Genomic DNA, 12,586 nt, shown 5'->3' on the forward strand with positions numbered 1-12,586 from the left:
CTGCCCTTGCATCCCTCCTGCCCTGGCGCCGTTGCATCCCCCCCTCGCCCCCCCGTCTTCGGGTCCTTCCCTCTTCTCCCCCCATCCTCTCCGGGTCCACCGGTGCGGGGGCTGCCCACGGAGCTCCGCCGGGCATCCCCCCCACCCCGTTCTCCCGGGCACCGGCTGCCCTTGCATCCCTCCTGCCCTGGGGCCGTTGCATCCCTCCCTCGTCCCCCCCGTCTCGGGGTCCTTCCCTCTTCTCCCCCCATCCCCTCCGGGCCCACCGGTGCGGGGGCTGCCCACGGGGGTCCGCCGGGCATCCCCCCCACCCCGTTCTCCCGGTGAAGGGGGACGCGCGGTTGGGGTGACCGGGCCGTTCCCTGCCGCCTCCCCCCTGCAGGCTTCTCCTCCCGGGCGCGGAGCCGCTTCTCCCGCAGGCAGGGACCATGCCTCCGAAATTCAAGCGGCACCTGAACGACGACGAGGTGACGGGCTCGGTGAAGAGCGAGCGGGTGAGTTACCGACGGGCCCGCGGGGGGACCGGCCTGTCCCTTCCTCCCTCCCTCCGGTGGCCGGAACGGGGCCGTTCCTCATGGCGGGGGTGCCCGGGGGTAGGTGCCCGCAGAGTTGCCGCATGGCGTTAGCCACCGGGCCGGTGCACGGCAAGGTACGGCTGCGTTAGCCAAAGGGGCTTGCACAGCCTTCGTGATGACATCCCGTTACCGAGGGGACTGTCCCTGCAGTGAACCCAGCCTGTGTATTTTAAAACAAACCCCGTTAGGGAACGGGGCTGGTTTGAGAACCTGTTTCCAGTTCCTTCAGGCTGGTCTGAAGGTCCTGGTGTGCTCCAAGTTCCTCCCTCTCCGCAGAGCTCAGCCTGGGCACGTCGTGGCTTTCCTCGGTCAAAGGACTCGTGTGAAGTTACCCTGCCCTTTACAGCTGATTTTTTTTCTCCTGTCACCAAGGTCCCCTGGCGTTTCAGGCTTTGAAACGTGGGTCAGAGTGGTGCAGTTGCCTGTTTTAGACAAAGTGGATTTAACCTGATGGTTTTTTGTCCTGGGGTCATACCGTGCTGAAGCTGAGTTTAGGCTGTAGTCTAAAAATGTTGCTCCGGCTCAGGGGAGCTGTCAGTGAGATGAGGATCCTGTGTTGCCGAGGGTGGTTCGCTCATCCCTTGAGGGAGGCAATGGCTGAACCTCTTGCAAGGTCTCATGGCTTGCCTAAGTTGATTGAGCAAGTGTGACAAGGATGGAAATGTAGGTAAGCTTCAAAATAAGAGCACTGCGCTTGCAGGTGGGAGCCCAAATTTGTGCGCAGCAGCTGTTGGTACCAGAAGGCCCATCCAATGTGTTCCCCAGCCCACAGATTTAGGGTGCCAGTTCCCCTTCTTGGTTATTTTTGACCCGAAGTAGATGTTACTGGGAGCCCTCAGCTCGATTGTAAAATTTGTGCTGCCCTGGTATGAGAAATGAACTCTAATAATGTCTTTGTCAGAAACTTTCAGGCTTAAGTGGGATTGTGGGGTTCCTTTTAAAAATCAGCCTTTGGGTCACCTGACGAGGTGTAGTAGAACAGCAAATCTGAGCCCAGGAGGAGCCCTTTGGCACGAAGCAATGGAGCTACTGGATGGCTCTGCTTTCCAGCCCAGTCGGGGCTTTGGAGGGGCCGACCCCTCTGGACGTGCTGTGCAGGGAGCCCACTGTGTTTCCTTGCAGTTGCCCTTCTTACACCCACTGCCATCAGATGGCTGGAGAAACCACATCCTCCAAATGGGGAGTGGATCTGACTTCCCTCACGGATGGGATACCCCAGGGCGATGCCAGTGGTTTTTTTGAGCAGCTGCTGCTGACCCATTGCAGACCTTGGGATTGTCCCTTGAGCAGAGAGGGGTTCCTTCCTCCCACAGCTGGCCTGCACAGGGGCTCTGCCTGCTGCTTTTCAGAGCAGGGTTCAACATGCTGATGCAGTGGTTGCTTCTGCATCGTAGGGAGTTGTACTGGTTCCTAGAAGTGGGATCTGAACCTGCGCAGGCAGCTGGCCAGTGATGCAAATCCAGTTTGGGTCAGTGGCAGAGGTGTAGTTATCCCAGTTCAGGGCTGCAGAGCTGTGGATGGGTCTGTGCCGCACTGAGCTAGCAAACACCGCTGAGGTGATGATAGTGGCACGGAGACATCCAGCTTGGCCCCTGATCACAAGCAGAGAGAAACAGCATGGCTTCCAACACCTGAAAAGTACCATTTCTGCTCTCCAAAGGAGGGCTGGCATGTAACCTGTGGTTGGAGGATGCTGAGTGTGTCTGAAGGGCTGGAAATGTGTGTGTGAAATGGTGGTTGCTAACTGACGAGGTGGTTTGGCTTTTTTTTTTTCCCTGTGTTTGCAGAGGAACCTGTTGGAGGAAGACTCGGATGAAGAGGAAGACTTTTTCTTGTGAGTTTCTGAATGGCTGCTGTAAGGAACGCAATGTCTTAACTGCCTACATCTCTGAGAGTGGAGGCGTCAAATGCCAAAAACTGCTCCCTGCCACATAGGTGGTGGCTTAGGAATCAGAACCTGTGATTCCTTTGAGATGATGTCCCAGAGCCTTGGCATCAAGCGTGAATTAAGACTTAATAGGTGTGACCTTTATAAGAGCGGGGTGTCCATGTATCCTAAGACGTGGGAGGGACTGATGGGAGGTATGAGAACAATCCTCCATCCAAAAGGCATTGATGCTCTCTTGCATGTCTTTTGAGTCTGTTTTAAAAACATGTTTTTGTTTTATCTTCTGTCCTGATGGCTCTCTTTTCTGCCTGCAGGAGAGGCCCTTCTGGACCAAGATTTGGACCAAGAAATGACAAGATCAGGCAGTAAGTCGTTGTTCCTCAGTGTCACACAGATAGTATATTATTATGGCACTAAGAGCTGCTGCTCTCTGACTGGAGTGTTTCTGTACTTGCTTTCTTCTAATTGTCATTTCCTACCTTACATGTCCACAGCTAAGGAAAATCTCAAATTTGATTCAAGCTGTCAAGAAATTGCGTGTTGACAGAGGTGAAGGGATAGGATTGTATCACAGTAGCTTAGTGGAGTTTCTAAATCCCTTGCCGTATTCCAGTAGTGACCTATTCCCTGCTCTTATGAGGCTTTTTCTAGAGCATTAACCCCGAATTTTAACCTTTGCTAGCACCACTTTTTATTGTTTTGTTGCTTTTTTATTAATTCTGTAATTTGCTCCTGAATGTTTCAAGGAAGCAAGTGGTCAGGAACACACCAGGACCATGGTTTTTTTGGGGGCAGTGGCTCGTCCTCTGGCCTCTTCTTCTCCAGATAAAAATCTGATACAGGTGACCTGGAGATGAGCAGTGACTCAGTGGGGTCAAAGCAGCTGGAAAACAGGAAGCCATTACAGCTGGAGGAGGACAGGGCAAGAAGGAAGGAGTGAACACTCTGAATCCTTCTCCCATCGAGTCATTTCCTGGATGGTGCTTGTTGTGGGCTCCAGTTTGTCTTGTCCTTCCCAATGAGGAATGCGATAGTGATACTTAATAGAAAGGGGGGTGATGTTCACAAGACCTACTTGTCTTCTTTTGCTGACCTCTGCAGAGCCAGAACAGGGATCTGTGCAGGGACTGATGGACAGGCATTATTCAGGATGAGCTTTCTTGTGTGCAGCCTGAGTGTTGCTCTTCGTTAGGGATTTTTTTTTCGTGCTGGGAAGAAGCCAGCGAAGCTCTGAGATGACTCATTGCCAACGTCAGCATTAGGCAGTGCTTGCTTGTGTGCCTGCTTGCCACGTTATTTTGAGGGGCGAAGTGCACCTGAGTTTCACAGGAGGCAGCACGTTGGTCACTGCACCCTAGGTTTTTGGGGTGTGTGTGTTCTCTCCAGGGTATGAGGATGCTGGTGGTAGAGGCTCACTGATCCTTACAGTAAGCCAGTGTGGATAAAGCCTCCCTTCTAGGGCAGTGCCACACTGGCCTGGAGTGGATGGGAAGGGTGAGAATCAGTTTTATGAGAGGGGTCTCGCCCCCATAAAAAGGTGGAGAGGGGTTGGTGTCTACCTCTTCATCCTCCTCTGTTGGAAAGGAATTACAGGGCATCTTCTGCCTTCCCAGCGTGATGGGGGGAAAACAGGAGCTCTTTTCTTCCCACTCTCTTGGCCAGGCAGAAAGGAGCAGAGGCTTAGGTAAAGGACAGCAGTGCAGCTTTGAAGCTGAAGAAAAATGAAAGAAGAATTCACCTAGGAGCTGGTTGGTTCACAGGTGTGATGTGACTAAGGCCCAACACATGGGAAGCTTGCCCATTGCCAGAGATCACATGTTTAGTAGACGTGGTATGGGATATGTCCCTTCTGGTAGCAAGTGGCTACATCTATCCAATATCTAGAACATCTGTTATAAAATAGTATCTATTTTCTGCTCTCATCGATGTTGATTGCTTTGTTTAATAAGCACTTACAGTGTGCAGTTGTCATTTCTTGTCCTTATATAAGCTTATTATTAAGTTTCTGATCAGACCAGCCCTCCTGCTGGATGGATTGATGCCTGTTCTCTTTAATGATGTGGTTCTCTCTGGTTTCAACAGAGGAGGAAAAGGAGGGTTGGGTTGCCGCTGAAACACTGTAAGGAAAAGACATTTTAAGGAGGAATTTGAGCATTTGGAGAGCTCAGACATAGCTGGGCAAAGCTAGAGAGGCTGTAGCTGTACGGGACTGGAGGAACGAGGTGTGAACATAGGCGGAGAAGGAAACTGGATGGAGGACTGGGTAGAGGAAAAAGTGATGGGATTATGGGAGCAAAGGTGCGGAACATGTTGAATGTGAGGGGCAAGTCTGGAAACTTTTCCTGGTTGTCCTTGGCAGCAAAGGGACTTGGGTCGGAGTGGAGAGTTTGGCAGCAGAGACCCTCGAGGCTGGCTCAGCTGCAGAAGGAGATGGTGGCTGCAAACCTCGTAGGGGAAACAGATGAGTTACAGCCAACAGTAGTGGCAGGAGAAAGTGTCACAGTCCCATCTGTGCTGTGTTTTGTCCTGATGTGTCTGGAATTTCAGGTTCTGTTGTTCCAACAGCTGCTCCACTGGGGTGAACGCTCCCCTGGTAATTAAGTGGCTGCATGAGGTCCCTTAGGCTCCCTCTGAGACCTCCCCATCCCTGGTGTGGGCTGGAGCTGAAAGGTGGCTTTTAACAGGCCTTATCTTTTTGCTGAAAGTTACAAGAATAGCATGAGGGAGAGCTGGTCTCTCTTCTCTGCCTTTGCTTCCAAGCTTTGTGAGAAGTCCTGAATGTGCATCGTGAGAGCTCTTGGTGCCTTTTGGGGGAAGCTGGAACGTTTATCTTCCGCCTGAGTTTCTTTTATTTAGAATATGAGCCTATTGTAACAGGTTTTCTTTTCAAAAACACTACCAGAATTGCCCCCTTTTTTATGTGCTGCTTGACTTTCTTCACCATTGATGTTTCTGCTTTCAGGCAGCTGTGCTGCTGGGTCTGGGTTCCTTCTCATGCTGGCGATGAGGCTCATTGCACTGCTGTGGTTCCCCTGGAGCCAGGTCTTGGTCCCCTTGATTCCCGCATCACACCATGGGGGGTGGCCAGCATTCCCAGATCTTGGCCCCAGGGGCTCTGTCTGGCTGCAAGCCCCAAAATTAACCCCTGAGGATGGGAAAGGTTTGGGGACTGGTTGGAAGTTAGGGTTGACAGCAGGTTTCCAGGGCCTGGCTGCTCATGGCAGGTGGCTGGTTGTGCAGTGAACACCATCCATAGTCCAGGCTTTCATTTGAAGATGGTACGAGATTGCATTGTCAGGCATCGTTAAGTGTAATCCTTTCAAGGACTGAAAGGCTTCAGGGGGGCGCAGGCTGCTGTCTTCCTCACTGTTGTGACAAACCAGGGCCTTAAAGCCAGGGATTTGGGGCAGGGTTCAGCTCTGATACTCCAGAGCTGTCTGCTGGGCAGCCCCTCTGCGGAGAGCCGTGCCTTGGGGAGCGCTGCGCTCTCCTGGCCTCCTGCCTTTGCACCGTCCATCTGGCTTGGCTCTCTGTCCTGTTCCCTCTTCCCTGGGTTACTGCCACAACGAGGGGTGTTTGGGTGTAATTTGCACCAAAATACACAGCACTATTAATATCGCTGGGGTGGAAAATAGAAGTGTGTCATTCTGGCTGTAAACAGCCGGCTTGGAGACAAGAAGCAGCCTTGAGCAGCACATCCCATGGTGTGTGCAGGGCCTGTTTACGGTGTCTGAAGAATGCAGCACTGTTGTTAGCCCAACACCGTGACCAGCCCGGGAAGCTTTTCAGTAGCTAACCCAGTGTGGCCAAAATGGAAAGGCTTATTCCTCCCGGTCTGGAGCCAGCAAAGCACAAAAAAAAAAAAAAAAAGAGGAGTCTAAACCAAGCTGAGCGCTCCTGGGTTTCTTGTTGTTGCTTTGATGGTGTACACTTGCTGTCGTTGTTAAAAGCATCATATTTGCAGTAATTAGTAAGGAAAAGGGTCATGGGAGACATAGTTTATGCTTTTGTCTTGCTCCCATTCCTGGCAGGTATTTACTCTACTTTATTTCTCTTGGAAATCTGGCAGGAGTGAAGCGCTTGAAATGTATGTGTCAAAAGCCAATAGCTCCCTAACAGGAAATAAGCTTCGTATTGGAGGATTCATTTTCTCTTGCCAAATAAAACAAGAAAATATTTTCTTCTTGATGCAACTTGAGTTTCCAGCCTCAGGCATGCCAAACTAGTGGGGAATAGTTGAATTTGCTCTGAAACTGCTGGGCTAATGCATAGGCTGGGCATCATTCAGCCCCCTCCCAGGGAGGCATCTCTTGCAGCAGTGGTGGGTGGGAGAGAGCAGAAAGCAAGGACTGGCTTATGGTCTGTTTAAAGCACTGTGTGGAGATCAAAGTTTCGTTTCCTGGCTTGGTCTCTTCCTTCATGTTTTTTTTTCCCCAGAGTTCTCTTTTAAGTTAGGTACCAAAATTATTGGGGTGCTCAAACCTGTCTGTGTTCCAAGGAAGTTAAACATGGTGTAGGGGATGACTTTGTAGAGTAGGGTAGATGGTTGGACTCGATGATCCCAAGGGTCTCTTCCAACCTAGACGATTCTATGATTCTATGATTTGTGAGAGTTTAAGCCTTGATTTCTCTGTGCCTCCATGCTCTGTCCATGAAATGTTTTCTTCTTGTGGGGGGACAGCTAAGGGCATTCCCAGGCTATGGGCAGGCAGCAAAGGCATGCAGTGTTTCTCCAGCAGTTTACATGAAAAGAGGTGGGATGCTGAGATGCAACGTGGACAGTAGAGGTCTGTGCTCCATAAGTCTCTCCCAAATGCTTGTTTGCAGCAGAGCAGCTTGAAGTTACATACCTTCCCACCCTGCCTCGAATGCTGCAGGGTGCCTTGGGACCGCAGCAGCATCTCTCCAGGCTCTGACATGTGGTGGTGGAGATATGGGTGGCATCGTATTGCACTGCACATTCCTAGATGCATTGTAACCTTGCGTGCTCCTGCTTGTTAGTTGTACCGAGAGAACTCGGTTACAAATCTGTTGTGGGAGGAAATCTCTTTATTTTGAAGCCAGTAAATGATTTTTAGAAACATTTACATACTGCAAATGTAGTCTTCTGCCTGGGAAACTGATGTTTAAGGCCGTGGCGTTTTTGCCAAGTTGGCTCATCTGGGATAGCAGATGTTTCTGCTTTTCCTTTCTCACCCCAAGCTATAGCAGCGTTGCTGGCGGCTCAGAGCTGGGGCTTGTCTGTCGTGCTGAGGTAAGGAAACCCCCTGGCAGAGCATCCCTCCTCCCCGTGTCCTTGCCCACTGCCCCAGGGAAGGGCCATGGAGCTGCACGTGTCCTGGATGGGGCGGACACTTTGCTCCACAGGGTACCACCTTATGTCTCCCAGGCAGCATCCACCTGTGTCCTCAGTGCCACCTTCTGTGCTTTCCATCCGTGGCAGCTCTGCTGCTCACCTTGTAAAACAAATGGTGGATTAGAAGAGCCTTGTGGGCATGGGGCCGTTTGCTGCCGAGAAGTGTTTGGAGATTATTTATGCCTTTCCCCTCCAGATAAGAAACTCCTGGCAGGTGGCTGCTGTTGATGTGGAAGGCAAAAGCTGCCACCACATGGTGTAGGTGTATGCAGAGAGATGCTGCTCCCACGGACTCTGCGATGCAGCAGAGGGAAGGCAGATTCCTTTCTTGTGGTATCCTAAATAAAGCAAGTCTTTACGTGCACTGCTGGAGTCTATGATGTGCCGTATGAGGGCTGTTGAGTCAGAAATTGGCTTCAGAGGGGTTGCCTGGCTGTTCCAGCTCTGGAAGCCACAGTGCAATGGTGCTACAGAGCCCGACCTGAAATGCTAAGATGGGAAACCCCTTCATATTCAGAGATCTGGACCTCTTTCTAGAACTTTTGGGGGAGAAAAAAGCTTTTTCTTATAATCGCTTCCCTTGCCTGTTTTTTTTGGAACAGTAAGCAAATGTGAGCACGGCATGTGCTTTTCCATTGCGACCACTACTGCTTGTTGCAGCTGCTTCTCATGTGTGTGTCTGAGCACAAGCGCCTGCTCGGTGAGAGGCACGTACCTGGTATGGAGACAGGAAAAATAGGTCAACGTGAACCTATGTCTGTAATGAATTAGGACATGGTGGCCAGGGCAGGGCCCTGTTCCTGGTTCTGCAGTGCCCCATCGACTGGCCTTGGGCAAGTTGCTCTGGGTGTCCCTTGGCCTTCGCTGGAGGATATGCTGTCCTCGTTTCTATCAAGCGCTCTGAGCTTAGGTGCTGGATGGTGGCTCTCTAAGTGGTGGAGCTGTGTCTGGTGCTGCTGTCAAAACTCTTGATTTGGCAAGTAATGCCTTTGAACACCTGCATCTCTGAGATGGCAGTGGGAAGAGAGGGTTTCGCATGGGTCCAGAGAGAAAGATATTGTGACTGGATGATCTGAGGAGCAGCAGAGTGTGGGTGCTAAGCAGGCACAAATGATGAAGTGGTGGCAACCCTTCTCTGTTGGGACACCAGTGGCACACTGTTCATCAGAGGTGTCTGTTTCTGGTAACATGGAGGGTTGATGAAGTGGCCTATTTGTGCTGCATATTTGGAAAATGCTGGATACGCTTTGATGTGTTTAAAGTGCTTAAATGTTTTTAATCAAGGCAACTGAAGTCGTCAAACCTAAGACTTATGCAGAGCGCGTGGCCTGGAGCTATTTCTGTTTTATTGCCCCGTGTGTAGCGTTGCCTCCGAGACGTTGCCATTTACTTTCTGGGAACAGTATGTCTCCAACAATGTATTGTCTCCCTAGGGCCCCAAGAAATTTCTTATTTCTATCTCCAGGAAAATAAAAGTGTATTAGCTCCAAGATACAAACCAGAATTTAGCAGTATTTTTCCACCAGGAGAATTTTTCTCTCTTACCAATGTGGCTTTTTTATGGAGTGAATAAATGCATTTATAATAACCCTGCGGGTGTGATTTAGGCTACTGTTCACTGAAGCGACTACCCACAGAGTTGCGTAACCTATGAGAAAAACATGGAGGGCTGATGAAGTGGCCTATTTGTGCTGCGTATCTGGAAAATGCTGGATATACTTTGATATGTTTAAAGTGCTTAAATGTTTTTAATCAAGGCAACTGAAGTCGTCAAACCTAAGACTTATGCAGAGCGCGTGGCCTGGAGCTATTTCTGTTTTATTGCCCCGTGTGTAGCGTTGCCTCCGAGACGTTGCCATTTACTTTCTGGGAACAGTATGTCTCCAACAATGTATTGTCTCCCTAGGGCCCCAAGAAATTTCTTATTTCTATCTCCAGGAAAATAAAAGTGTATTAGCTCCAAGATACAAACCAGAATTTAGCAGTATTTTTCCACCAGGAGAATTTTTCTCTCTTACCAATGTGGCTTTTTTATGGAGTGAATAAATGCATTTATAATAACCCTGCGGGTGTGATTTAGGCTACTGTTCACTGAAGCGACTACCCACAGAGTTGCGTAACCTATGAGAAGATGGATTATAATAACTTGGTGTAGTTCATATCAGCCATTTCTTGACTGTTCTCTTCATGCCCCTGGCAGAGAGGGTTTCATTTAGCAACTCAGTTCACAGAGAGGGGAGTGCACCTTGCTTTGATTTCACCCTCCCAACGGCCCTGAGCACTGCTTGCTTGCTGGCTTGAAGAGTGAATTTGTGTCCTCCAAGGGCAGCCAGTACAAAGGGGGCTCAGTGGGACTCAGCAGGTCTGGGTGTGCTCTAGCGAAGGGCGTCACAGTGGCGTCTGCTGTGGCTTTGGTGAATCACGCTGTGGTTGGGTCTTTTCCCCTAATGGCGAGTTTATTGCTTAAAACTCAGTGGAGTTAGGAGAACGGGTGGATGCTCTGACTGTGTGTGTGCGCGCACTACTGAGTCACCTCTTTTCTTTCCTTCAATAGAAAGTTTATCAGACAATGCAACAGCTTTTAGCAACAGAGCCAAGCAGCTTCGGAGACAGATGTGGTGGCGAGGCTGCAAGGTGAGCAAGAACAGGCAGGGGTGGGTTTGTGGAGACACAGTTACCTGCCCTGCCCCAGGAGGGGATGGAGCAGCTCTGCTTTCTAGCTGAAAAGGTGCTGGAAGCTGAAGTACTGCTTTCAGATATATGGGGTGCCATGTATAGCTGCTTCTAACATGCCTCTGTGCTTCCCTTGCAGATGAAGGCGATCATAGCACTGGTGGCAGTCATTCTCCTGCTCGTGATCATTGGTGAGTAGCTCCAGATCACTCCAGCTGTGTCTAGGACTGAAATATTTGAGGGATTCCACACTGTGAGTGATGCTGTGGTGCTGTTGTCCCTTGGGGAGAGCTCCTGAGCCATTCTCGTGGGGTCCCCCTCTGCCTTAAGCGGTCATAAATGGTGCCTGTAGATAGCTCAGTGCTGCTCTTCTGCAAGGTTTAAATGCAGAGGAGCAGGCTCAAACCAAATCATGCTGACTGTGGCCAAAGAAAGCCAACATTGCCCTGCCCTGACAACATTGAACCGATCCAGGGTTGGCACCAACTGATCCTGAGGCTGGTGGGAGTAGATGGAAGAGTTTCAGACTGCATCAACGTCTCCCAAAGTTCTCTCCACATATATCGGTCATCTTGAAATGGGTCTGATCTCTGCAAGTGTTCCTCCCCAAAACTGCTGGCCTGCTTAATTTTCAGCAAGTAGCTGTTGTAGCTTTGCCGTTCGTCCCTTCTCTGCCCTTCCTGATCTACCTGGTCCCTGTGGAGCTCCCCAGACCACAGATGTTGCTGCTTTTCCTACCGAAAAGCTAATAATGACCGGAGCGTGTTTCTTCCTGGCAAAAGAATTCATCCCTCTGCCTGCAGAATTCTGTGCTCCAGGGACCTAAGCAGCTCAGTATGGCAGCTCAGCTCTTCTGTGCCACTGGGTCTGTGGAGGGTTTTCCTCCCACCGACCGTGGCCGGGGGCAGCTCTGGAAGGGTTCTCATTACTTTAGCAAAACCCTTGCAGCCTGTTGTCCGGCTGACACACAGCCTGCAGCAGGAGAGACAGAGCTGGCAGCAGGGTGGGAGTGTTGTAGAGAGAGAAACTGATGGAAAATCCCATCTGGTTTAATTTTGGGAAGCTGGAAGGAGATGAAGGTGGCAGGAAACGTTGCCTAGCATGTGTGCGGGCAGTGGATTACATTAGCTGGAGCTTGGAAACACACTTACCCTCACAGCTGCTTGGTGTTTGTCACTACAGAAATGGGGGGATCTCTGGTGGGGATCTGTGTTGCACACGAAGGTGTGAGGCTGAGAGCTTGTTTCTTTGTTTTCCAGTACCCATAGTCCTGAAGTATCACACCTGACGGGGCAGCTGGAGACTTCGGTTGGAGCTGGTTCTGGGATAACCAAACTGCTGTGTAATTTAAGTGAGATATCTGTATATAGCTTTGAAGTTGTTTTTCTCCAAGAAGCGAGGAGGCGGCGGCAAGTAGCCAGTTCTAACAGAGTGTTTTAAGAACTGCCAAATGACCCTTATTTTTGGTTGAGTACCTGCTCCTGCTGTCAGACTTTTTTTATAACAGAAGATTTAGTTCTCAAACTGCCTGCCTGTGGAATTCTGGATCTCTGGTTTGGAGCTGGCTACTTGCCACTACGGTTTATCTGTATATATGGTTGAGCTGTATTATTAATAATAATACCCTTTGAGCAGTTCCCTGCTGCCTGCTGTGAAAGGCAGAGGGGACTTTGTCCTTTCAGAGCAAAGGAGGAAAAAAATGTCTGAAGAGAAACATACCATTATGTTACAGGGAACTGACCCTTCTGTGGAGAACTGCAAGGGTGTTGCTTCTCTGTTTAAAAAAAAAAAAGAGAGAAAAAGAGAAATAATTAGGTTTTACAATCCAGAAGACTTTCTGGTCCTGCCATGGGAATGCACAAGCTCAGTGTTTTCAGTATTGCTGCTTACAGCTGTGACAAAAGACATTCCAGTAAACTTATTTTTGACTGTACATCTGGAGTTCCTGCACGTTTTCAGTAGTGTTCTGGAGGACACACACATCTCTCCACTCCTGGGAGTCCCTAGGAAAGGGCTGTTTCGGTGTTTTCTTCACCAGAAGCAAGGAGGTGTGTAAGCCTAATGATATAAGAGACACAACAGGAGGACAGCAAC

The 12,586-nt window shown here is 50.0% G+C and overlaps 1 protein-coding gene across 1 annotated transcript in view; it reads left to right on the plus strand.

Moving 5' to 3' along the window:
- The first annotated feature begins 387 nt into the window (after positions 1-387).
- The window catches only part of VAMP4 (vesicle associated membrane protein 4), a 17,423-nt gene continuing 5,224 nt past the window's right edge, over positions 388-12,586 (plus strand). Inside the window, exons 1-3 of the mRNA XM_014943314.1 lie at positions 388-494; positions 2,363-2,409; positions 2,778-2,828. Of these exons, the coding sequence (XP_014798800.1) occupies positions 429-494; positions 2,363-2,409; positions 2,778-2,828 (164 nt within the window). The 5' untranslated portion in view covers positions 388-428. The remainder of the gene's footprint in view (positions 495-2,362; positions 2,410-2,777; positions 2,829-12,586) is intronic.

Source organism: Calidris pugnax, unplaced genomic scaffold (genome assembly GCF_001431845.1).
Source record: "Calidris pugnax isolate Ruff unplaced genomic scaffold, ASM143184v1 scaffold63, whole genome shotgun sequence".
Classification (NCBI taxonomy): Eukaryota; Metazoa; Chordata; class Aves; order Charadriiformes; family Scolopacidae; genus Calidris; species Calidris pugnax.